The sequence below is a fragment of the Adiantum capillus-veneris genome, chromosome 7 (genome assembly GCF_014529385.1).
Source record: "Adiantum capillus-veneris isolate H3 chromosome 7, ASM1452938v2, whole genome shotgun sequence".
NCBI classification, from domain to species: Eukaryota; Viridiplantae; Streptophyta; class Polypodiopsida; order Polypodiales; family Pteridaceae; genus Adiantum; species Adiantum capillus-veneris.
This window is the reverse complement of record NC_140937.1, coordinates 51,683,863-51,707,392: the sequence shown is the minus strand read 5'-3', so window position 1 is coordinate 51,707,392 and position 23,530 is coordinate 51,683,863. Positions and strand designations below refer to the sequence as shown.

Sequence of the window (23,530 nt, the reverse complement as noted above, 5' to 3'; positions counted from 1 at the left end):
TAGTGTAAAGAAATCTGTGATTCGTCTCTGGGGTTGTCTCTCTTCAACTCTCCTCAGTAAAGTTTCTCTATGCTTGTGTAGCTCAAGTAGATATAGCCCAAGACATCTCTGATCCTCGTATCTCATGACCCTAGATAGAGGCCCAAAACCTTCTCTGAATAGACAATGAAAACGGCTTCGTATCTCATAGTACACTGTGCAGTGACATATGTAATGTACCTCTGTCTCTGGCTCTAGATGGCAGAAGCGGCATATCCTGCTATCTGCTAGTGTCCCTCTGAATCTGCCAGTCTCAATCTCAAGCTGATGAGTGGACGTTCGTATCTGGCCAATGGCACATCGCACACCATGAGAAAGATGCCTGTCCATATAGCTAGGTCTAATCACAAACCCATCCCCCGTGAGGTGGAGAAAATGCTCTCTATAAAAAGCCATCTTTGTGCCCAACTCCTGTATCGGCTCTATCCATGTCCTCCTCGTGTCCAGCTGGATCAGATCCTGACGAATGAGTCTATTAATCTCTACCCGCGTCAAAGACCTCAAGGGTGCCTGTAGAGAGTATTGAAAAGGAGGCAACCTGTCCATGGTGAAACCATGTGTCTGAAACCATGATGCCATCTGTGCATACCAGCATGATGTATCCCCATTAAGAGCTAATTGTCTGGAGGACTCTAGAGCCACCCTGACATATCTGTCTCTGGTAGTATCCCACAGACTGTGTACAAAGGAGACTGATCTAGTCAGCGCCTCAATCTCCATAGGGGGGGCAGCTAATTCCGCTCGAATGATACCATGTGGTACGGAAGCCTTGGCTCTAATCAGCTGAGAGATCATGGATACCAGGGGCTTCTCCATACGCCTCCACCCCTCCTAGCCTACAGAAGGTCCCCAAACCTGCACCCCATATAACATAGTAGAGGCAACCAAGAGTATCAAAGAGCCATAACTTTGTCCTAGGTTCCTGGAACTGAACCTGCGAACACATCCTCTCCATTCCTCCCAGAGCCGCACCAGCTCTAGTTAGTCTAGTCTCTGCTGCTCTTCTCAAGGAAAATCTCGGCCCAGTAAAGACTACCCCCAGGTAAGTGTATGCATCTGTATACTCCACAATCTCCTGACCATATTTGAAAGTGGGTACTGATCTCCTGACCCATTGCGGTGTGGTGTTAAACACCAATAACCTTGGTTTTACCTAGGTTTACACACAATCCACTATCCTCTGCAAAATTGCGTAGTGCATCCAACTGTCGTTGCATACCTTCTGGTGAGTCAGATATCAGCACAATATCATCAGCATATAGCAACAATGGGATCCACGTCCCTGCCAGCTGTGCACCTCTGTCACCCTCTCTATCGATGTAATCAGACACCTCATCAACATACATACCAAATAGAGTAGGAGACAATGGGCAGCCCTGTTTCACTCCAATGGTAGAGTGAACTAAATCAGATACCCCTTCCGGAGTGCGTACACGTCCCATCACTGATCTGTACAAAGCCATAATCCCCCAAATCACCTCTATGGGCACCCCCATCTCCTGTAGCCTGCGCATCAATCGAGCTCTCGGTACCATGTCAAATGCTTTACGAAAGTCCACAAAGCTACAATATATCCGTCTCCCATGTGCTCTGCCCTCCTCAATGATGGCCCTGAGTGTCAAAATATGATCAAGAGTGGAGAAACCCCTCCTGAAGCCGGCTTGACCCTTTGCTCGTACCCCCTCGCCCTCTGCCCAATTACTCAAGTGTTGCTCTAGGATAGATGCATACAACCGTGCCAATGTGTGTCCAACCATGATAGTGCGGTAGTTCCCAGGCTCTATAGGGTCACCAGCCTTGAAGATGGGCACAATATTAGACAATCTCCAAGTCTCAGGTAATCCTTCACACATGGCACGATTGAACAACACTACGAGAACCTCCATCAGCATATCCCTGGCATGTATAAAGTGCTCCGATACTAGACCGTCATGATCATATGCCTTCCCGGTCTTCATTCTGTCGATGGCCCTTTGTACCATCTCAGGTGTAAAGAAAGTGCTCGTAGCTGGGCAAGGCTTGGTAGGGTCTGGAAGGGGTTCCTATCCAAGAACCGTATATAATGATGTCGCATAATGGCCCCACACCTCAGGTGAAGTAATCACTGGGGGAGGGGAGTGCTCATGGAAGAGACGCCATGCCTCTCCTGAGTCCCTACTCAAGAACATCTGATACAAGTCTCGCTCCATTTGGGCTAGGTAAGCTCGCTTCTTCCGTCGCACAAGGCGTCGGAAAGCAATCTGAGACTGTCTGTAAGTGATGATTCCTAAAAGAAGATCCCTCTGAAGCTGGTCTCTCATCTCTCTGCACTCTTCATCATACCAACTATTCTGGGGCATGCTCCCAGAATGTCGTCTCTTGCCCGGCTGAGTGTGTGGGTATGCCACTGATGCAGCCCCATGCAATGTCTCAGTCAGTAGCGTGGTGCACTCCTCCACTGAGAGGCCTGTACCATTTGTGCCAGCTGTGCCTTCCAATAGACGGTCCCAGATCTCCTCTGAATAAACAAAATCAGTCTCTGGAGTAAATGTATAGCGGGTGTGTGACCTGCCTCCTTATGTCTGGGTTGTACTATACTGAAATTTAATGGATAGTGTCAAGAGAGCATGATCTACTGCTATGCCCACTCGCCTGGCTCCCACTGTGAAATCCTGAATGCAGGGGATGGTTGTGTCATAACATAATCCACTGTACTGGCCCCATGTCTATGTGGAAAGCATGTGAAACCGACTGCTCCAGGAAATCGCTGTAAGCCATTAAGTATGGCTAATCCATGTGTAGTCATCATTTCCATGAGGTATCTCCCGTACTCCGTTTGCTCTCTGTCATCTGAGCATCTGTCAAGCCCCAACTCACCCACATCCAGCTCTCTAAGCATCTCATCTGAAGTGTCGTAGAAGACTATCTGCGAGTTGCCCGTTCGGGCATTGAAGTCCCCTAGGAGAATGATATCACCATCCCTAGAAAACTCCCAAATGTCATCATCTAGGATAGAGAAAGGCGCCTGCCCTTTGGATGCAGCATACATTGATGTACTGGGAGGAAAGTAACATATGGCAATATATAGGAATCGACCTGTGTCAGGTCTCAGTCTCACCCACATATATCTAGCATGATCATCTCTTCGTACAATATGCAGTAATGGTTGTAGTTCCTCTCTGAATAGCACTGCTACTCCTCCTGAACCTCTACTCCCGTGCTCATATCTCGCATTTGTCCTGTGAGCTGTTTCCCATCTGTATCCCACCACATGTGGCATTACTTGTCCACGGGCCTGATGCGTCTCTAAGAAGAACACAATATCCTTGTCTTTGAAACTCTCCTCAAATGCACCCACGTCCAACCTCATAGACCCATTACAGTTCCAGGTAGCCATCTTCAGTGTGGTCCCATAGTTCTCGCACCGTCATGCAGTACGCCGTTCTAAAATCACCACCCGTCCATCTCTGTAGAAGGCTATCTTTCCCTTCTCCCTTGCCGCTGTAATCTCTGGCATTACCTCTCTCATATGTGCGAGCTGTGAGAGAGTCACGTCATCACCGAGGAAAATACCTATCTTTTTGAGAGTAGGCCTCTTCCTCAAGAATTCCTTCTTCTCTTCCAACGAGGGGAAGCGTAGTATGAGAGCTCTCCCCTTTGAAGACTCTCCCGTGCCATCACTTTTCTTACCTACCCTCCATGCCTTTGTGTGCAAAGGCTTTTCCATCCCCATCATGGATGTAAGGCTTGTGACCTCTTTCTCCACATTGTTTATGTCCTTGGGACCGGTCACTCTCACATGCAGTGCTCGCATCCGCCTTCTTTGTTCCTCTTCGAGAGTCATGTTGATAAGCGTCGGTGTACAAGGAGTTACTTGACCTTTCCCTTTCTTGACGACCTCAATCCATTTTTCAGCCTCGTCCGCTTTTTTTTGTGTCCTTGTTATCATCTCCGCCCATGAAGATGTCTTTGCCACACTCAGTTTCTCTTCCTCTGTGATCATCCTTACTCTGGATGTCGAGAGAGTATGGCTCGAATCCTCTTCTGTAGTCTCCATCGATGATGTGTAGCCCCCCTCCTCAATCGTGGCCGTCTAGATCTCCGTAGCTCCACTGCCCGGTCGGTGAGAGTGCCGGTAGTGGTCGAATGAGTGTGGGCCGAGCTCTACAGTGATGGCTGCTCCTCTGGCTGTCCCATGTCTAGTGAAAAGAAATCTGTAATCTGTCTCTGGGACCGTCTTTCTTTATCTCTCCCCAGTAAAGTGTCTCTATATCTGTGTAACTCAAGTAGATATAGCCCAAGACATCTCTGATCCTCATAACTCATGACCCTAGAGAAAGGACCGAAACCCTCTCTGAATAAGCAATAGAAATGGCCTCGTATCTCATAGTACATTGTGCACTGACATATGTAATGTAGCTCTGTCTCTGGCTCTAGCTGGTATAACGGGCATATCCTGTTGTCTGTTGGTATACCTCTGAATCCACCAGCCTCAATCTCTAGCTGATGTGAGGATGTGCATATCTAACCAATGGCACACCGCAAACCATGAGACATATGTATGTCCATGTAGCTGGGTCGAATCACAAACCCATCTCCTGTGAGGTGGAGAAGATGCTCTCTATAGAAAGGCATCTTCGTGCCCAGCTCCTGTGGCGGCTCTATCCATGTCCTCTTGGTATCCAACTAGATCAGGTCCTGACGAATGAGTCTAGTAAGCTCCACCCGTGTAAGAGACATCGAGGGTGCCTGAAGAGAATACTGGAAAGGGGGCAGCCTGTCCATGGCGAAGCCATGCGTCTGAAACCATGATGTCATCTGTGCATACCAGCATAAAGTGTCCCAGTGAAGAGCTAACTGTTTGGAAGACTCAAGGGCCAATCTAGCATATCTGTCTCTAGTAGTATCCCACAAGCTGTGCACAAAGGAGACTGGTCTGATAAGAGCCTCAATCTCCATAGGAGAGGCAACTAGCTTTGCTCGAATGATAGCGTGGGATATGGATGCCTTGGCTCTGATCAGTTGAGAGATCATAGATACCAAGGGCCTCTCCATACGTCTCCAACAATCCTGGCCTACAAAAGGTCCCCATATCTGCACCCGATACAACATAGCTGAGGCTACTAAAGTATCAAAGAGCCATAACTTTGTCCGAGGTTCCTGGAACTGAACCTGCGAACACATCCTCTCCAAGCCTCCCAAGGCCGCAAAAGCTCTAGTTAGTCTAGCGCCTACTGCTCTCCCCAAAGAAAACCTCGGTCCAGTGAAGACAACCCAAGGTAAATGTATGCATCTGTATATTCTACAATCTCCTGACCATATGTGAAAGTCAGTGCAGATCTCCTGATCCACTGTGGTGTGGTCTTAAACACCATAACCTTGGTTTTACCAAGGTTTACAAACAATCCACTATCCTCTGCAAAACTGTGTAATGCATCCAACTGTCGTTGCATACCCTCTGGTGAGTCAGAGATCAACACAATATCATCAGCATATAACAATGGGATCCACGCCCCTGCCAGCTGGGCACCTCTATCACCCTCTCTGTCAATGTAATCATACACCTCATCAACATACATACCCAATATAGAGTAGGAGACAAGGGCAACCCTGTTTCACCCCAATGATGGAGTGAACTAAATCAGATATCCCCTCCGGAGTGTGTACATGTCCCATCACTGAGCTATATAGAGCCATAATCCCCCAAATCAACACTATGGGCACCCCATCTCCTGCAGTCTACGCATCAATCGAGCTCTCGGTACCATGTCAAATGCTTTGCGGAAATCCACAAAGCTACAAAAAATCTGTCTCCCATGTGATTTTCCCTCCTCAATGATGGCTCTGAGTGTCAGAATATGATCAAGAGTGGAGAAACCGCTCCTAAAACAAGCCTGGCCCTTTGCTCGTACACCCTCACCCTCTGCCCAATTACTCAACTATTGCTCAAGAATGGATGCATACAACCGTGCCAATGTGTGCCCAACCATAATAGTGCAGTAATTCCTAGGCTCTGTAGGATCACCTCCTTCGTAGATAGGCACAATAGTAGACAACCTCCAAGTCTTAGGTAACCCCTCACACCTGACACGATTGAACAACATTGCAAGAACCTCTACCAGCATATTTCTAGCATGTGTAAAGTGCTCTGCTACTAGACCATCATGATCATATGCCTTGCTAGCCCTCATCCTATCAATGGCTCTCTTTACCATCTCAATGGTAAAGAAGGTGCTGTTAGGTGGGCATGGCTCTGTAGGATCTGGAAGGGAATCCTGTCCAAGAACCGTGTATAATAATGAGGCATACTCGCCCCACACATCAGGACAAGTAATCACTAGGGGAGGGGAGTACTCATGAAAGAATCGCCATGCTTCTCCTGAGTCTCTACTCAAGAACAGATGATACAAGTCTTGCTTCATCTGGGCCAAGTAAGCTTGTTTCTTCCGTCGCACAAGGCGCCAAGAAGCAATCCGAGATTGTCTAAAAGTGATCACTCCTAAAAGAAGATCCCTCTAAAGCTGGGCTCTCATCTCTCTACACTCCTCATAATACCAACTATTCTCGGGCATGCTCCCAGAATATCGCCTCAGATCCAGCTGAGTGTATGGGTATGCCTCTGATGCTGCACCATGCAGTAAAGTGGTGCACTCCTCCACTGAGAGGCCAGGACCAGCTGTGCATAGATGGCTAAGATCTCCTCTGTATAAACCGAGCCAGTCTCTAGTGTAAATGTATAACGGGTATGTGACCTGCCTCCTGATGTTTGGCTGTACTAAAGTGAAATGAAACAGACTGTCAAAACTGCATAATCCACTGCTACGCCCATTGGTCTGGCTCCCACTATGAAATCCTGAATACAAGGAATAAAGCTCGGCTGTGCCACAGAGAGAGAGAGAGAGAGAGAGAGAGAGAGAGAGAGAGAGAGAGAGTAGGGGACGCCTGGTTTTTGCTGCATTTTTTATCTAGGGCTGCCCAATAATTAAGTAGGTGGACGGGTACTTTAAAAAACAATCTGAACCTGCAAAATACACACTAAAAACTTATATGCTGAAAACCATGATTACACAACCCAAGCATCTTGGAGCCTGGATGCAATCTCATGCTCAGATGCAATGTGAAGATACACTCCTTTATGGGAAAGCGTCTGCTTTCCCGAAAAATAACTTGCTTTTTCAAAAAGCAACTGCATTTCCTCGAAGCTTACGCTGAACCCATCTTCATTCAAGTGCTTGTCTCATTTCTTGTGCATAATTCTAACTCAATTCGGGATTCCTCTTGACTAAGGAATATTCCCTTTTCGATGCTCCCATCATCCACCATGTGGCGCATCAGGAATACCCATAACTTAGTCCTTTCTCAACGAACTTACGAAACAACTTCTTCGCAATGCTCTATATCACCCATCCCATGATTCATCAGAGATGTCTGTTCCAAATGGTCAACTACTTCTCGATGCTCTCTGCCACCCATCCGATGTGATGCATCAGAAGTATCCGTTCTTGGTGGCCTTACATATAATGAAACCGGCCCGTGGAGCAGTAGGCTTTGGCTTTCACCCGAAATTCTTTACTCTAAACACACACAAAGAGAACGTGCAAAGGAAACCTACAATGGGAATTAACACTTAAGCACACACACGGCTCGGAAGCTAGAATGCCCCGAGCAGACGCCGACAACCTGTAGGCCCCAAAATTGGCGCCCCTTTCGGTATTTCTTTATTCTTTAACAGAGGGAAATAAAACTTGTGATTTCCTACGAGCTGTCCCGCATAAACGGGGCTGAAATCCACCTGTTCAGGCCCGATTTCGGCAACATAACTGTACTAGGACGCTTCACAGTCAGTATCCCCACGCAATAGATGACTTTCCCGACGCATACGGACACAATGCAAAACCTGGCGAGAATCTGCAACGCGCTGAATTCTCTGTTTTCTGCCCCGAAAATGCGCCAGATCACCTCTACAGTGGTCCCGTCGCGTCCCCGAACCTCTTGGGTGTATTAGGGACCGTTTAGGGCCGAAACCCTAAACCTGCAAAAATACACAGCAGGTTGTAGCATGTAATTCCCTGTTTTGGGCTCCGTTTCGCGTGCCAAGCGCATCTGTAGCAAGCCCTCGAGCTCCCGCACCTGTAGGACTACTTGCCCTTTGAATCGGACGAGATTTCTCTCTTGAAACCTCTCCGAATTCACCTGTACCTGCGGGGGACTAGCCACTAGCTAATCCAGTACCTGTGCAAGAGGCTCTTGCCTCAGCAATCGCGCATGAACCCACACAACTGTACATCAATCCAATGAAAAGCCCTCTTGTGAGGCATCACATAACTGCACGTAGGGGAGAGAAAGAGCAGTGTGTAGTGTGCAGGGCATCACTCCTAGCACCACACTGTAAATGAGAGGGAAAGGAAGCACTCCATAGCCTTTAACCTGTGACAGTCCTTCAAAATGAGGCCTCCCAGCTTATAATTCAGCGCTACCTCTTCTTTGCAATAGGAAAGTACACTAAAATGCGCCACTTGGCACAATTACACGCATTTTCCCGTTTCGGGGTTGCCGCCTAAAAATCTTCCGACTAGTTGCCCAGTTGACTTGGCGGCAAAGTTGTAAAATGTTTCCCTTGTCATTCCGGAGGTAAAGACGCGAATGACATTTTACGGCCCAAAATAGCAGTTCCCTAAATTTTGGGAGATGCTTCCGTTGGGCTCCCACTGGTCATTTGGCCATCTATCCTCATTGGGACTGCATCCGAAAGTGGAATGTGGCCCAACTGTCAGATACTTTCTGTTGGTAGTCCCACCTTGACTTTATGCCTTTATTGAGTTCTCTTCCTAGTATCCACCAACTTGCTAAGTGCGATGGGGGGACCTACATGATCTTGCACATGATCTTGCACTGAGCCTAGACATCCTCTTACTATACGAATTCCAGTGCCGACCACTTCCCGTCTGCGAGTGAAACCACTGTTCACATTGGCCATACAATGTCCGACCGTTTGCTACTTCAAAAAGAGGGTCTCAGAAAATAAAACAAAAATCATTGGAAAGAAACCAACAACTAAGGTTAGCAGTTGCCACGTCCTCGTGACATAGTTAACAGCTGCCACGTCCTCGTGACACACCCTCCTCTTGAAATCGCAAACGTCCTCGATTGCATACCATAAATACACGCCACTGATGATCTTGTGCTATGAACACTCTTTTATCATCGCATGTATCCGCAAGAAAGGTCGTACACATAGATACAAATGACTTAATGAGACCTTCATACTTTTGTCATTTCCATCTATTACACTGAATTTACGTTTGATGTGCTAGCTCTATCATTACTCCTCCTTTGCACACGTGGGGTTGGAGCATAAGTAGGTTGTAACCCAAAGGCTTCAAGGTAAAGCTGCAATACATTTGGTGACTCTGACAGTTCATGCTCTTCCATCCACTTTGCATCCATAGGCGGATAGTTCTTGAACTTCACCAAATAGCGTCTTGCAACTTGTCCTTTAACTTTTCTATCCTTATGTGCCAAAACTTGCTCAGGTACCAAGATCTCATCAAGTTCCTCAACTTTTGGTTGATCCTCATCTGGCATGTCTTCTAGCACATCACCCATGAAGGGTCTTAGAAGACTCACGTGAAACACATTATGAATCTTCCACGCATCAGGCAATTTCAGCCTGTAAGCCACATCGCTGATCTTGTCAAGCACTTGAAAAGGCCCGTAGTAACGCATGCTGAGCTTAGGAAACAGCCGTTCCTTGCCCTTCATCTTCTTTAACCTTGCCTTTTCGAACCTTAACAAAACCCAATCACCGGGTGACAATGTCACAAAGTGATGACATGGCCGCCCGAGAGTAGAAACCCTAACCCTAAAAATCTGAAACCCTAATTTTGCCCTAACCTAACCCTGTTGATTGCTGACGTGGCAGATTTCGTACGATTGCTGACGTGGCAGATTTTTCGTACGCTTGCTGACATGGCAGCCCGCAAAACGCGCCGGAAATTGAGGAGGCTTTTTACGGCAGTTTTTGGCTGTTTTATTGGCTACGCAAAGGATGGGGGAGAGAGAGAATCTTTTGCTTTATTTTGGAAGTTCAAGAGAGCTTGTGAGAGAAAGAGCCTTTGCTTTATATTTAGGCTTTTGATTTTAAGCTTTTGGGGCTCTGCTTTTGGCATCCCTTGTAAATAAATAAGTGGCTTGGGCTCCCACCCTGGAGAGCATCTGGACGTAGAGTTTGAGAGTGAGACCCAACCACTCTTGTACTTTGAACTCAGATTAACACAAAAAGAAATACCGAAAGGAGCACCAGTCTTTGGGGCCAATATCTCTAGGCACAGAACTCCGCCGGGCCAGTGTAAATCTATTGTGAACTGTGAACTATTTTGAAGTGGTTATTTGGTGTTGTCGCGGCCGATTCTTGACTTGGAGTGTCCAAGTCTGTTACAGTGGTATCAGAGCACGGCCGATTTCTCTTCTACGGGAGATTCGATCCCAAAAAAAAAAATCCACGGCACCTATGGCTTCACGCAAGGATCAGTCGACTCCCTCTGCATCCGGAGATGCGGCAAGGGATCACAACGAAGATTCCGGCAGAGAGTACGGCCTACTTAGGCGGAGAGACGAGAGATGGAGCGTCGTCAATTGATCGGCGATACAAAAAAGACGATGCTCAATTTTGCAAAGGACCCAAATTTGCAAAATATATGAGCGAGACTTCTATTCAGGAAGTGCACAAGCAATGGCAGAAAACCACAACACCACCCCCGAAACCCGCTCTCAAGAAACCTTTTTCTCACAAGAAATATTCAGAGAAGGAATTAGAAGAGGTGGTTGATGCACGGATTGCTCAGCTTTTTGACGCGCAAAACAAAGCTAAAAAGTACAGCAAAAAGCAGAAGAAAGGCACTGCCTTCCCGGGATATTTGGGTCGTCAGTCGACACTTGATAAGGCAAAGAAACAGAAGAAGCGTGTTCGATTTGAAGGAGTACCCAATTCTTCTTCTTCTTCTTCTTCTTCTTCTGACAGTTCTTCTAGCTCTTCTGATTTGAGCGAAGAAGACCGCAAAGGCAAAAAGCGAAGCAAGAAACAACGCTTCAGAAAGGACAAGAAAAAGGCAAAGAAGTCTAAATCTCGCCCAGTGAGTGACACTTGTACAGAGGACTCGTCTACAGACAGTTCAAACTCTGACGACCGCAACTTTTATGCAAACAAGAAGAATTTTTATAAAGCCAACCAGTATGACTTTCTGGAAGACAAAAGCAAGAAAATCCGAGAGTTTAAGGAAGGTGGACAGTTAATTAAATTTGACACGTTTTCAGGATATAAAGATGCTTCGAAGGCTTCGTCTTTTATACAACAGTTTGACATCGCTTTCGCGGGAGGACGCTACTCAGAGCACTCTAAGATTCGAAGAGCTGCCTCTTATTTTAAGGGGAATGCTCGAACTTGGTGGTCCATGCTTCTTTTAAACAAGACTAGCCAGTTAAATGGCTGAAATTTAAGAAGCTTTTTATTTCTTCTTGGCTGACTCAAGAGTATGAACGCGATATACGAGCTGCTTGGAACCATCTTCGGATGACCAAGAGAGATACAGTGGACGCTTATTGCGAGAGATTCTGGAGCTCTTTTCTACCCGCCTCTTCATTCAAGAAGATCTCGTTCAAAGAACACATTGGGCGGTTTACCTTGGGTCTACCTACAGAGATCCGAGATCACTGCTTGGAACAAAAGTCAGCTTCTATTCAGGAGTTGATGAGTCATGCGAAACGGGTTTTGTCATTCACTCTGGCAGTCTGACCTACCCCACCGATGAGGTCATGACACAACGAGCCGAACAAACTTCAGCAAATGAAAGTAGAAAGAGAAAGAGCAACCCAGAAAAGAAGGATGCACGACCCAAGCTTCCTCCTCAGGAGAGAGCTCGCTTCATCAGGGAGGAGAAGTGCTTTGGATGCGGGGAACGTGGACATATCTCCGCGAAGTGCCCTAAAAAGGCACAGAAAGAATAGAATGACAAGGACAACGAAAGGCCTGAGAGTTCGAGAGCAGCTGAGGAACGTGGAAGAAAAGGCAAGATGAAAACAGGACTAGTTCCAGATTGTGTGGGTACCGATTCCAGCACAATGGACGAGAGTACAGAACTTTGCCGAGCTTGGGGCAAAGCGCAAGACCAAGAGGCCGTGATCTTCTTTGATGGAGGAGCCAAGGCCAACTTCATTTCACCAGAATTGGCGGCGCGGCTCGAGATCACGCCCGATCGGATGGGACCACTTCCCAAGGCTGTTCTAGCGGCACCCGGCAGGGATGTAGCCATTACACCTGTCATTGGCAAACTTCGGTTGCATTGTCAAGGGTATTTGGGGCATGAGGACTTTTACATAATGCCTTTGGCAGGTTGTGATGTTCTCTTGGGAATTCCCTGGTACCACAAGAACAACGCCGTGGTCGATTATCAGGCGAGAAAAGCGACATTGACTACAGAGAAGGGCAGGACCATTGTACTTGACATTAAACTAAAGGGCGAGTCTATCCCTATTGTATCGCCTTCGGCCATTTCTAGATTAATGAAAATCCAGTCAGTTTGTTTACTCGATATTTATGAAAGCATTGAGTGATAAGGATAGGACAAATATGTCTAACTTGATAAAGAACGCCAAGATTTTCTCCACTCTCACGCCGATTGCTTCTCAGAGGGCCTACCAGGCGAGTTACCACCTGCTTGTCCTGAAGATCATACCATTGATCTCATACTTGGAAGCACACCACTGAACCGGCCACCTTACCGTGTGAGCCGAGCACAGAATGAAGAGATTATGAACCAAGTGAAAGACCTCTTGGAAAAGGGCCTTGTCCAACCTAGTACTTCACCGTATTGCTCTCCAGTGTTGTTGGTTTTGAAGAAAGACGGATCTTGCAGAATGTGCATCGATTATAGAGCGCTCAACAAAATCACCATCAAGAACAGATTTCCGATTCCTAGGATCGATGATATACTCGACAGATTACAGGAATCCTCGTGCTTTAGCAGCATTGATTTGGAGAGTGGATATCATCAGATCAGAATCGCGCCGGGAGACGTCTAGAAGACAGCTTTTTGGACGACTTTTGGGTTATTTGAGTCTTTGGTGACGCCTTTTGGCTTAACCAATGCTCCTGTGACATTTAACCAAATGATGGACAAGATTTTTCGAGAGTACACGCTATTTGTTGGCACCTTCTTTGACGATATCATTGTTTTCTCCAAGAATCAGGCTAAACATAGAGAGAGATTATCTGCTTCAGGTCTTTCAGGCATTACGAGATCACAAGTTAGTGATTAATGCAAAGAAAAGTGAATTTTTCCTACCAGAGATACACTTTTTGGGACACATTGTGTCCGCAGCAGGAGTGCAAATGGATCTGGCCAAGATAGAAACTATCCATGATCGGCCCGATTTGAAGAATATCCATGAAGTTAGAAGCTTCTTGGGACTGTGTTCATACTACAAGCGGTTCATTCGAAAGTTTGCAGAGGTTGCTTCCCCTTTGCATATCTTGACACAGAAAGGAGTCCCTTTCTCGTGGGGACCCACAGAGGTGACTGCCTTTCAGATATTGAAAGAGAAATTGACTACGGGACCAGTTTTGACTTTGCCAAACTTGCAGAAGTCATTTGAAGTATATTGTGATGCTTGTGGTTGTAGTCTGGGCGAGGTCTTAATGCAAGAAGGCCATGTCATTGCTTACGAGAGCCGATTGTTCTCAAGGCCGGAAATGACAGCACAGATTTATGAGAAGGAGCTTTTGGCAGTTATCCATGCTCTTACTCATTGGTGACATTACCTACTCGGAGCGGATTTTACTGTCTTTGCAGACCATCAGAGTTTGCTCTACTTCTTGTCACAGAAGCAGCTATCGAAAAAGCAGATGCGGTGGGCGAACATATTGTCACAGTTTCACTTCCAGATTGTCCATGTGCAAGGACAGAAGAATGTGGTGGCAGATACTTTGTCTCGGAAGCCGTTGGTTCTGGCTATTTCCGCGATACATCATAGGAGCTTCGAGGATATGGTCGACCAGTATGCCTCAGATACAGATTTTGCAGACGTTTTCACACGGATACGGGATGGAGAGACAGTAGCGGGATATTCCATTCGGGATGGCTACTTGATGAGAAAAACCATGTTGTGCGTTACATAGCCGTTGAGGGAAAAGGTTATGACTGAATGCCACTGTTCACCTTTTACGGGTCACCGCGGCATCGCTACCACCATGAAAAAGGTAGAGTGTAACATACTTGGACACTCCAAGTCAAGAATCAATCACGACAGCACCAAATAACCACTTCAAACAATTCACAGATCACAATAGATTTACACTGGCCCGGCGGAGTTCCGTGCCTAGAGATATTGGCCCCAAAGACTGACGCCCCTTTCGGTATTTCTTTTTGTATTAATCAATCATCTAAGTACAAGAAAGCGGTTAGGGTCTCTGCGTCCAGATGCTCTGAGAAGTGAAGCCCTCACCACTTATTTGTAGGTTACAAGGGTTGCCCCAAGAGCAGAGCCCCAAAAACTTGAAAGCAAAAGCAGATTCTCTCTCTCTCAATGAGAGTCAGTACAAAGCAAGTTCTCTTTTTCTCTCTTTCTCCCAAATCATAGCAAAAAGCTGAGATTTGCGTCGCTCAAAATTTCCCAAATAAAAAAAAAAACACCGCGATTTTCGGAAATTAGGGTTTTTGGCAGAAATTAGGGTTTGCAGGAATTTTAGGGTTTCTGATAGAAATTAGGGTTCCTGCTGTCCGTAGCCACGTCATCACTTTGTGACATACCCCCTCTTGAAAGCATTGTAATCGACCGCGATTACGCCTGCAAAACCGAAAAAAGCCATAAACCGTCTTAGCAGACATATATTGTTAGTACCTACGTACTAGGAACACACATCTAGCACATGTACAGTCACATCACACGACATCAAAGGACATCACATGACATTCAACATTCATTCAGATCTTAGAGCATGATTTATCGGCAATGTAGCTAGCAATCACATCTAGGTCGAATCGGGACCTCGTCGATGTCCTATTGACTAACCCCTATTGCAACCATGTCTATTCGAGATCAATTAGTCCAAAATGCTGCAGTCATTTCGTCTATCAGTTCCTACACTCAAAAGAAGTGAAGAAACAAATCAGTATCATTCTCAGGAATTCCATTTCATAAAGTCATCCAGCAGAATACTGTCAGCTATCAGTATCCCTGAAGCTCAAAGAGACATCAGTGACTTTAGTATCAAAATCGAGGCCTCTGTTGACAAGGGAGAGGAGTGACTCCTGTCACGCGGACGTGGCAACTATTAACTATGTCACAAGGACGTGGCAACTGCTAACTTTAGTTGTTGGTTTGTTTCCAAGGGGTTTTGTTTTATTTTTGAGACCCTCTTCTTGAAGTAGCAAACGGTTGAACACTGCATGGCCAATGTGAACGGTAGTTTCACCCGTAGATGGGTAGTGGTCGGCACTGGAATTCGTATGGTAAGAGGATGTCTAGGCTCAGAGCAAGATCATATAGGTTCCCCCGTCGCACTTAGCAAGTTGGTGGATACTAGGAAGTGAACTCAATAAAGGCCTAAAGTCAAGGTGTGACTACCAACTGAAAGTATCCGATAGTTGGGCCACATTGCATTTTTGGATGCGGTCCCAATGAGGATAGATGGTCAGAAGACCAGTGGGAGCCCAACGGAGGCATCTCCTAAAATTTAGGGAACTGCTATTTTGGGCCGAGAAATGTGTTCGCGTCATTACCTTGGGTATGACTAGGGGAACATTTTACAACTCTACCGCGAAGTCAATTGGGCAACCGGTCATGATATTTTTAAGCGGCGAACCCGAAACGGGAAAATGCTTGTAAATGCGCCAAGTGGCACATTTCTGTGCACTTGCCTGTCAAGGGAAAAATGGGCACTGAATTTTAAGCTGGGAGAGGGCCTCTTTTGCATAATGTCACAGGTTAAGAGCTATGGAGTGCTTCCTTTCCCTCTTATGTACAGTACAGTGCCAGGAGTGATGCCCTGCACACTACGCACTGCCCTCTCTCTCCCCTACAAGCAGTATGTTATGCCCCACTAGTGGGCTTTTCATTTGACCAATGTACAGTTATGTGGGTTCATGCGCGATTGCCGAGGCAAGAGCCTCTTGCACAGGTACTGGATTAGCTAGCGGCTAATCCCCCGCAGATACAGGTGAATTCGGAGAGGTTTCACACCAAAAATCTCGTCCGATTCAAAGGGCAAGTAGCCCTACAGGTGCGGGAGCTCGAGGTCTTGCTACAGATGCGACTGGCACGCGAAACGGAGCCCAAAACAGGGAATTACAGCCTGCTGTGTATTTTTGCAGGTTTAGGGTTTCGGCCCTAAACGGACCCTGATACCCCCAGGAGGTTCGGGGACGCAAGGGGACCGCTGTACAGGTGAACTGGCGCATTTTCAGGGCAGAAAACAGAGAATTCAGCGTGCTGCAGATTCTCGCCAGGTTTTGCAAAGTGTCCGTATGCGTCGGGAAAGTCACCTATTGCGTGGGGATACTGACTGTGAAGCGTCCTAGTATAGTTTATGCGGCCGAAATCGGGCCAGAACAAGTGTTTCTTAGCCTTCATTATGTGGGGCAGCTCGTAGGAGATCACAGGTTTTATTCCCTTTGTTTAAGAATAAAGAAATACCGAAAGGGGCGCCAATTTTGGGGCCTATAGGTTGTCGGCGTCTGCTCGGAGCATTCTAGCTTCCAAGCCGTGTGTGTACTTAGGTGTTAATCCCCGTTACAGGCTACCTTTGCAAAGTGCTCTGTGTGTGTGTCTAAAGTAAAGAATTTCGGGTGAAAGCCAACGCCTACCGCCCCACGGGCCGGTTTCATGGTTCCGTTGCCGGGACATCAATCACTTTTTCCTTAAAGAGTGAGCCTGGATTGTTTTGGGTAAAGACACAGAGTGCAGGAACGCGGGGATTACACTATGGCCGACAAGGGGAAGGGAATTATGGAAGAGGGTTCCTCTTCAAAGGACAGGCAAGAGATTCCTATGATTTTTGAGATTGGCGAGAGCTCACGGCTACGTCAGTCTGTACCTCCTATCAACGTGAATGTCCCTCCAATAATACAGGGCTTTATGACTGGGCAACTTAAGGATGATGCGTTCAAGACTTAGTTAGTTGCCGCGGTGAATGTCTTTTCGCAGCTGGTGCAGAATCCGAGGTTTATGGAATTCTTGCAAGCGCCACCAGTGCAACAGCAAAATAGGCAACCTACGCCGCGTACGGAGCTTGTTGATGCTCAAGCCCAAGTACTTCATGTGGCGCAGGAGGAAAGGGAACACTCGCATGTTGCGGAGTCGGGGGCTCCAAAGCAGGTTCCTCCCGTGCTTGAACAGGTGGCTGGAACGCCTATTCCACAGGTTATGCCAGTTCAGCCTACCACCTTTCAGAGCCAGCATGCTGTCTTGAATGGACAGGGAGCTGGATACCAGGCTATGCACTCAGTTTTTCCACCACCCATGGTACATCCTGGGTATTTCGAGGGTGGATCAGTGTTCCAAAGTATGGCTAGTTATGCGCCTAGAAGTCAGCCGTACATGTCAGGAACAGTGTTCGGGGCTATGCAAGGCATCATGCAAAACCCCCTGTATGGTAGTATCGGCATGCAGCAAGGTTTCTACTGCAACCAGGGTCAGTTTGGGGTGCCACAGGGTCATTTTGGCATGGCTGGTTTTTCTGGACAGCAGCTAGATATCGCACCTCTGACGCAAAATGTGAATGGCCAAGATGTGCCGATCATGCCTACTTCAGTGCCCATGTTGCAAACCATTCCGTATGACAACTTGGGGGCACTAGAGAAGCCGAAGGCTTACAAAGAAGGTGGTGCAACGGTAAAGTTCAGTACCTTCAGTGGTTTCGAGGATAAGACAAAGGCCCTCACTTTCCTCCAGCAGTTTGATACAGCTTATGCGGGAGGGAATTTTACAGAGGACTCGAAGGTCAAGAAAGCTGCAACTTTCTTAAAGGACAATGCGCTTACATGGTGGACGACATTGTTAATGCAAGGATAGGCACCCACCACTTGGGTTTACTTCAAGCAAATGTTTGCATCTGCTTGGCTGTCAAATGAATTTGAAGCCGACGTCATGATAGATTGGCACCAGCTTACTTCAGCTTCGTGCAAGAGCTTGCTGGAGTACAATAGGAGGTTTTGTAAAGCGTTACTCTCAGTGACCTCCTACAGATTTCTGCTATTGACAAAGCAGATAGAGAAGTACTATTGTGGACTACCTAAAGGGCTTCGCGATTACTGTACAAAGAACAGAGTGGCTACCCTTACTTAGCTTATGGAAGTTGCGAACACTGGTCTTGCCTTGTTGAAAGGAGAGGACAGTGGATTTCTGAGCAGTGACAAAGGAAAAATTCAGCGAAGAAGCCCTTTGTGAAAACGGCTCCTGATGCGTCACAGGGGTCAGAAAAGGCCACCAAAGACAAGGATTCAGCCGGGACTTCTGGAGCACAGGCAAAGAAACAGAAAAGGAAGCCTTTTGTGCACAAGTCGCTCGAGGAAAAGAAGGTCCTAATGGCTGAGAACAAATGCTTTATATGCGAGCAACCAGGTCACTTTTCTATCAATTGCCCACAAAGGAAAAGACCAGCTGACTCAGAGGATAAAGAAGACCAGAAAGGCAAGAAACCTAAACCCATGGCAGGTTTAGTGCCAGACATGGTGGGTGACAGGCCCAGCACAGATGCCAGTGAGTTATGCAGGGCATGGGGTAAAGTTAGGGATCAAACGGCACTCATCTTCTTTGATCCAGATGCCAAAGCCAACTTTATCTCACCAGAGTTATCTATGAAGCTGGGCATCAGAGCTGAAGAGATGGGGTACACAGCAGAGGCAAGGTTGGCATGTCCTGGCTACTCAAAGTGTGTTACTCCCATCATTGGAAAACTGCGTCTGCATATTCAGTCGTATGTGGACACTAAAGAGTTTTACATCATGCCGCTGGAAGGTTGTGATGCCTTGTTGGGGATCCCGTGGATGTTCCAAGTGCATGGAGTCTTGGATGCCTACAACAAAAAGATCATTGTACAGCATAGGGGCAAAAATCACATCTTGGATGTAAAGCTTAAAGGAGAGTCAATCCCTATTGTATCTGCTTCTGCTATCACTTCTGTAATAAAGAATCATCTTTCTGTGTACTTGATTTTTGCACGTGATGTCTCAGATAGTGATCAGTCAAATTTATCTGTGTTAGATAAAGAAAGGTCAGCATTTTTGCAAAAGTTTAGTGATTGTTTTTCTGATTCATTACCGTTGCAATTGCCGCCAGAGAGACCTAAGGACCATCGGATAGATTTGGTGCCAGGGTGTAGGCCACCAAATAGACCTCCCTACAGGGTTAGTGCGCCGCAGCAGAAAGAGATTATGGGCCAGGTTAAGGAGTTATTAGAGAAGGGGCTGATTCAGCCTAGTTCTTCACCCTTTTGCTCCCCAGTGCTCCTAGTGCAGAAGAAGGATGGCTCATGGCGCATGTGTATTGATTACCGTGCATTGCATAAGAATACCATCAAGAATAGGTTCCCTATTCCTAGAATTAATGATATTGTCGATCGTTTAGAGGGTGCTGTAATTTTCAGCAGGATAGACCTTAAGAGTGGGTACCATCAGATTCGTATAAGGCCAGAGGATGTGCACAACACTACGTTTAGAATGACATTTGGTCTTTATGAGTTTCTAGTGATGCCGTTTGGGCTAACAAATGCTCCTCCCACGTTCAACAGAATGATGGACCAAATTTTCCGCTCGCATCCACAGTTTGTTGGAACGTTCTTCGATGACATGATAGTGTATTCGAAGAATGAAGAGGAGCATAGGCGTCACACTTGACCATTGTGTTCGAAGAGCTGCGCAGTCTCACAGGTTACTTGTCAATCCTAAGAAAAGTGAATTCTTCCTCGAAGAGATCCACTTCCTTGGCCACATAGTCTCAAAGGATGGTGTTAGAATGGATCCCGCAAAGGTCGAAGCTATCAAGACATGGCCAGACTTGAAGACTATGCACGATGTCAGAAGCTTCTTGGGATTGTGTTCCTACTATAGAAGGTTTATCAGAAATTTTGCAGAGATAGCATCGCCTCTTCACGCTTTGCAAAAGAAAGAGGTCACTTTCAGATGGACCCAAAAAGAGATTTCAGCTTTTAGTCTCTTAAAGGAAAAGTTGACTTCAGATCCAGTTATTGTTTTGCCAGATCTCAGGAAGTCATTTGTGGTCCAGTGTGACACGTGTGGCAGTAGCATCGGAGCAGTGCTAATGCAAGACGGACAGGTAGTAGCTTATGAAAGCCGAATTTTGCAAGGGCCAGAGAGGACTATGCAAGTCTATGAGAAAGAGCTCTTGGCCGTGATTCATGCGCTTTCTAGCTGGAAGCACTACCTCTTAGGTGCTGATTTTGTTGTCCAAACAGATCATCAGACCTTGCGATACTTCTTGACACAGTCAAAGTTATCCGAAAAGCATATGCGATGGGCAAACATTCTTTCCATGTTCCACTTCCAGATTATGCATGTGGAAGGCAAGAAGAATGTTGTGGCTGATGCATTATCAAGAAAGCCACAAATTTCAGCTGTGTCAATTCCTTATCATCATGAGTTAGATGACATGAAGGAACAATATACTGTTGATGAAGATTTTGCAAGGCTCTTTGAACAGTTACAAGAGGGGCAACATCACGAGCACTACCTCCTCAGAGATGGTTTTATGATGATGCATGGCAGACTTTGTGTCCCTAGGCCACTGCGACATAAGGTCATGGAAGAGAGCCATGTCCCACCGTATGCAAGGCATCGTGGCATTGATGCAACAGTTAAAGCGGTAGAGACATTCTTCTATTGGTGTCACCAACCAATGGGAATTCCATTTTTGTTTATTTTCTCTTTCTTTGGGGAATTTCGTTTGTTTTACCTTTTGGAAACACCCCTCTGGAAATCTACCTGCCCTGCATTGCATAGCCAGTGTGGAACTGTTCAAAGAGAGTCTAGGCCTGAGGGCTAAAGAGCACTAAGGTTGGACAAGGACTATGGTTAGCCAAAGTGGGGTCATTGGCCAGCCAAAGCGGAATCCTTTGCTACATAGGCTACATCTCAGTTCTGGGTGTGGCTGCAGTGTACAAAGAGAGTCAGATGACCTAGAAGAATGTAATGGCAGAAACTCCTAAAGTTTAGGGATTACTATTTTTGGACGGCAAAATGTCTTCGCGTCATTAAGTGCAGTTTGACATGGGGATCATTTTGTTACTCTGTGGCCAAGTCAACAGAGACTGCAGGTGAGATATTTTTAGACCCGAGGATCAAAAGCGGGAAAATGCACAAATGAGTGACACTTGGCACTCTAAGGCCAGTTTACTACTTAAAGAGAAGGCAAAAACGTGATTTTCAGCTGTGAGCTCGTTTCTAAGGGTTGTCACAGGTGGGAGAGCTTCAATGGAGTGTTGGCTTACCCTCTATGTACAGTGAGGTGCAGGATGTCATGACCTGCACACCTCACTGCTCTCTCTCTCCCCTATTCTTTATGGTTATGCCCCTCTAGTGGGCTCATCGGATTGACCATGTATAGTCTTGTGGTTTGATGCTCTATTGCTGAGGCAAGAGTCTCCCTGAACAGGAACAGGAGTAGCTAACTGCTACTCCAAAGCAGGGAAAGGAGAGAGTGATAACCACACAAAAATCAGCACTGTTTTATTGCTTATTTTGGGCTGTTTTGGGACTGTTTTGTGCTCGGAATCATGCCAGAATCAAGGGGCACGTAGTCCAAGGCATTAAGAACAGTGCAGGGATAGTTGACAACTGAAATAGGTCAAAAACAGGTCCTAACCAGAAAATACAGCGGTCTGAAATTTACTGTTTTGCAATCGTATGGATGCCAGATGCATTGGGAACAGTGCCCAATTGTCAAAGAACACTTCTGGGAAGTGTTGCGGCCCAAAACAAGTGAAAAACCAAAAATTCCAGCGAGCTGTAATTGCTCTTTTTGAGTTGGAATCAGAGGGTTTATGCCAGTGGAAGTGAGTTCCAGCAGGGGAATTGGTTTCGGGTCAATTTTGGAGCCGTTGTGCTGCCAAAATTTAGCCAAAACAGGTGTTGTATTGCTGGATACAGATTAGGATTCCCGGAACTCTGATTTTTGCAGGTTTGGGGCTGTTTCGATGCCCTAAATCCTTCCAGATTCAAGGGGCAACTAGCCCAAGGTGCAGGAAATAGTACAGGGGCTACAGGGAGCTGAAAACAGAGAAAAACCAGTCAATAACCAAAAATTACAGAGGCTGGTTATGCTCTGTTTTGGTCAATTAAAGGTGGAATCGGGACAAGGACAGTGGTCTCCTTAGAATTCCCTACTTGCAGACTGTGTTGGGCAGGGTTCTGCGCCGTTATGCTGCCCAAATTCCTCCAAACAGGATAGAAACTGCGGGATACGGGTTAAGAACTGCGGGATACAGGTTTAGTGCTATAAGCACTCTTTGTACTTCCTCTTAACTGTAAAAGAATAAAGAAATACCGAAAGGGACGCCTATTTAGGGGCCAATCTAGTGTCTGACTCGCATACAGATGCATTCTAACATCTGTATCCCATTCCCCTCTCTTCTGTCATTATAGCATAGGTAGAATAGACGACTAATAATGGGTGAAAGCTAAATCAAGGTTTGAAGTAAAGTCTACCGCCCTTTTTGAAGTTAGCAGGCCGGTTACAATTGGCCTACCTTGAGGAGAGATGTGGATGCCTTTGTGCGAGCATGAATAGTTTGCCAAAAGGTCAAGTTTGACAGGCACAAGGCACCAGGGTTGTTACAACCACTGCCGACGATTCCGGATAGGCCATGGGAAAGCATTGCTATGGACTTTATCTTTGATCTTCCAAGGACGCCAACAGGGAGTGATGGTATATGGACCATTATCTGCAGGTTCAGCAAGCAGGCCCATTTTATCCCTGTCAGGAAGAAGATAAAATCTGATCAGATGGCACGCTTGTTCATGTACAATGTGTTTAAGTACCATGGTATGCCACAATCGATTATCAGTGATCGTGATCCTCGCATGACCAGTTTGTTCTGGAGAGGATTGTTTGAGAACATGGGCACTACGCTCAAGTTCTCGTCTTCGTTTCATCCACAAACTGATGGACAGTCAAAAGAGGCTAGTTCTACTGTCTTAGATCTGCTGAAATGCTATGTGTCAGATAATAAGGACAAGTGGGAACAGTATTTGCCTATGCTTGAGTATACGTACAATAATACGGTGCATTCGTCTACTGGCAAAGCACCTTTTGAGATTGTTGAAGGCGGCGAAAAGGTTCCTCCCATTCTGCATACAAAGGACAAGATCTTTGAGGCAGATCGATATGTTGAGAACATGGATGAGATGTATAAGAAGATTAAAGTTGCCTTGGAGAAGACTCAGGCAAAGCAAAAAAAGGCTGCTGATCGTCACCGTCGTGAATTGCTCTTATCACCTGGTGA

At 46.4% G+C, this 23,530-nt stretch overlaps 2 protein-coding genes across 3 annotated transcripts in view; both read right to left on the bottom strand.

Moving 5' to 3' along the window:
* Positions 1-23,530, bottom strand: part of PAHX (phytanoyl-CoA dioxygenase (PhyH) family protein) — a 111,006-nt gene that overhangs the window by 6,081 nt on the left and 81,395 nt on the right. The window lies entirely within an intron of this gene.
* On the bottom strand, positions 815-3,415 carry LOC147453847 (uncharacterized). Its single transcript, XM_086516904.1, has 2 exons — positions 2,896-3,415; positions 815-894 (listed from the first exon to the last, which is right to left on the bottom strand). The coding sequence occupies exons 1-2, from the start codon at positions 3,413-3,415 to the stop codon at positions 815-817; spliced, it is 600 nt and encodes a 199-aa protein (XP_086373030.1).

Bases quoted from the DNA above. Each gene is read 5' to 3' on its own strand.
- LOC147453847 (XM_086516904.1), bottom strand. From the start codon at position 3,415: ATGGCTACCTGGAACTGTAATGGGTCTATGAGGTTGGACGTGGGTGCA. The intron at 895-2,895 runs GTGAGTTGGGGC...TATGGGGTGCAG, and splicing joins GCTTAGAGAGCTGGATGTGG to GTTTGGGGACCTTCTGTAGG.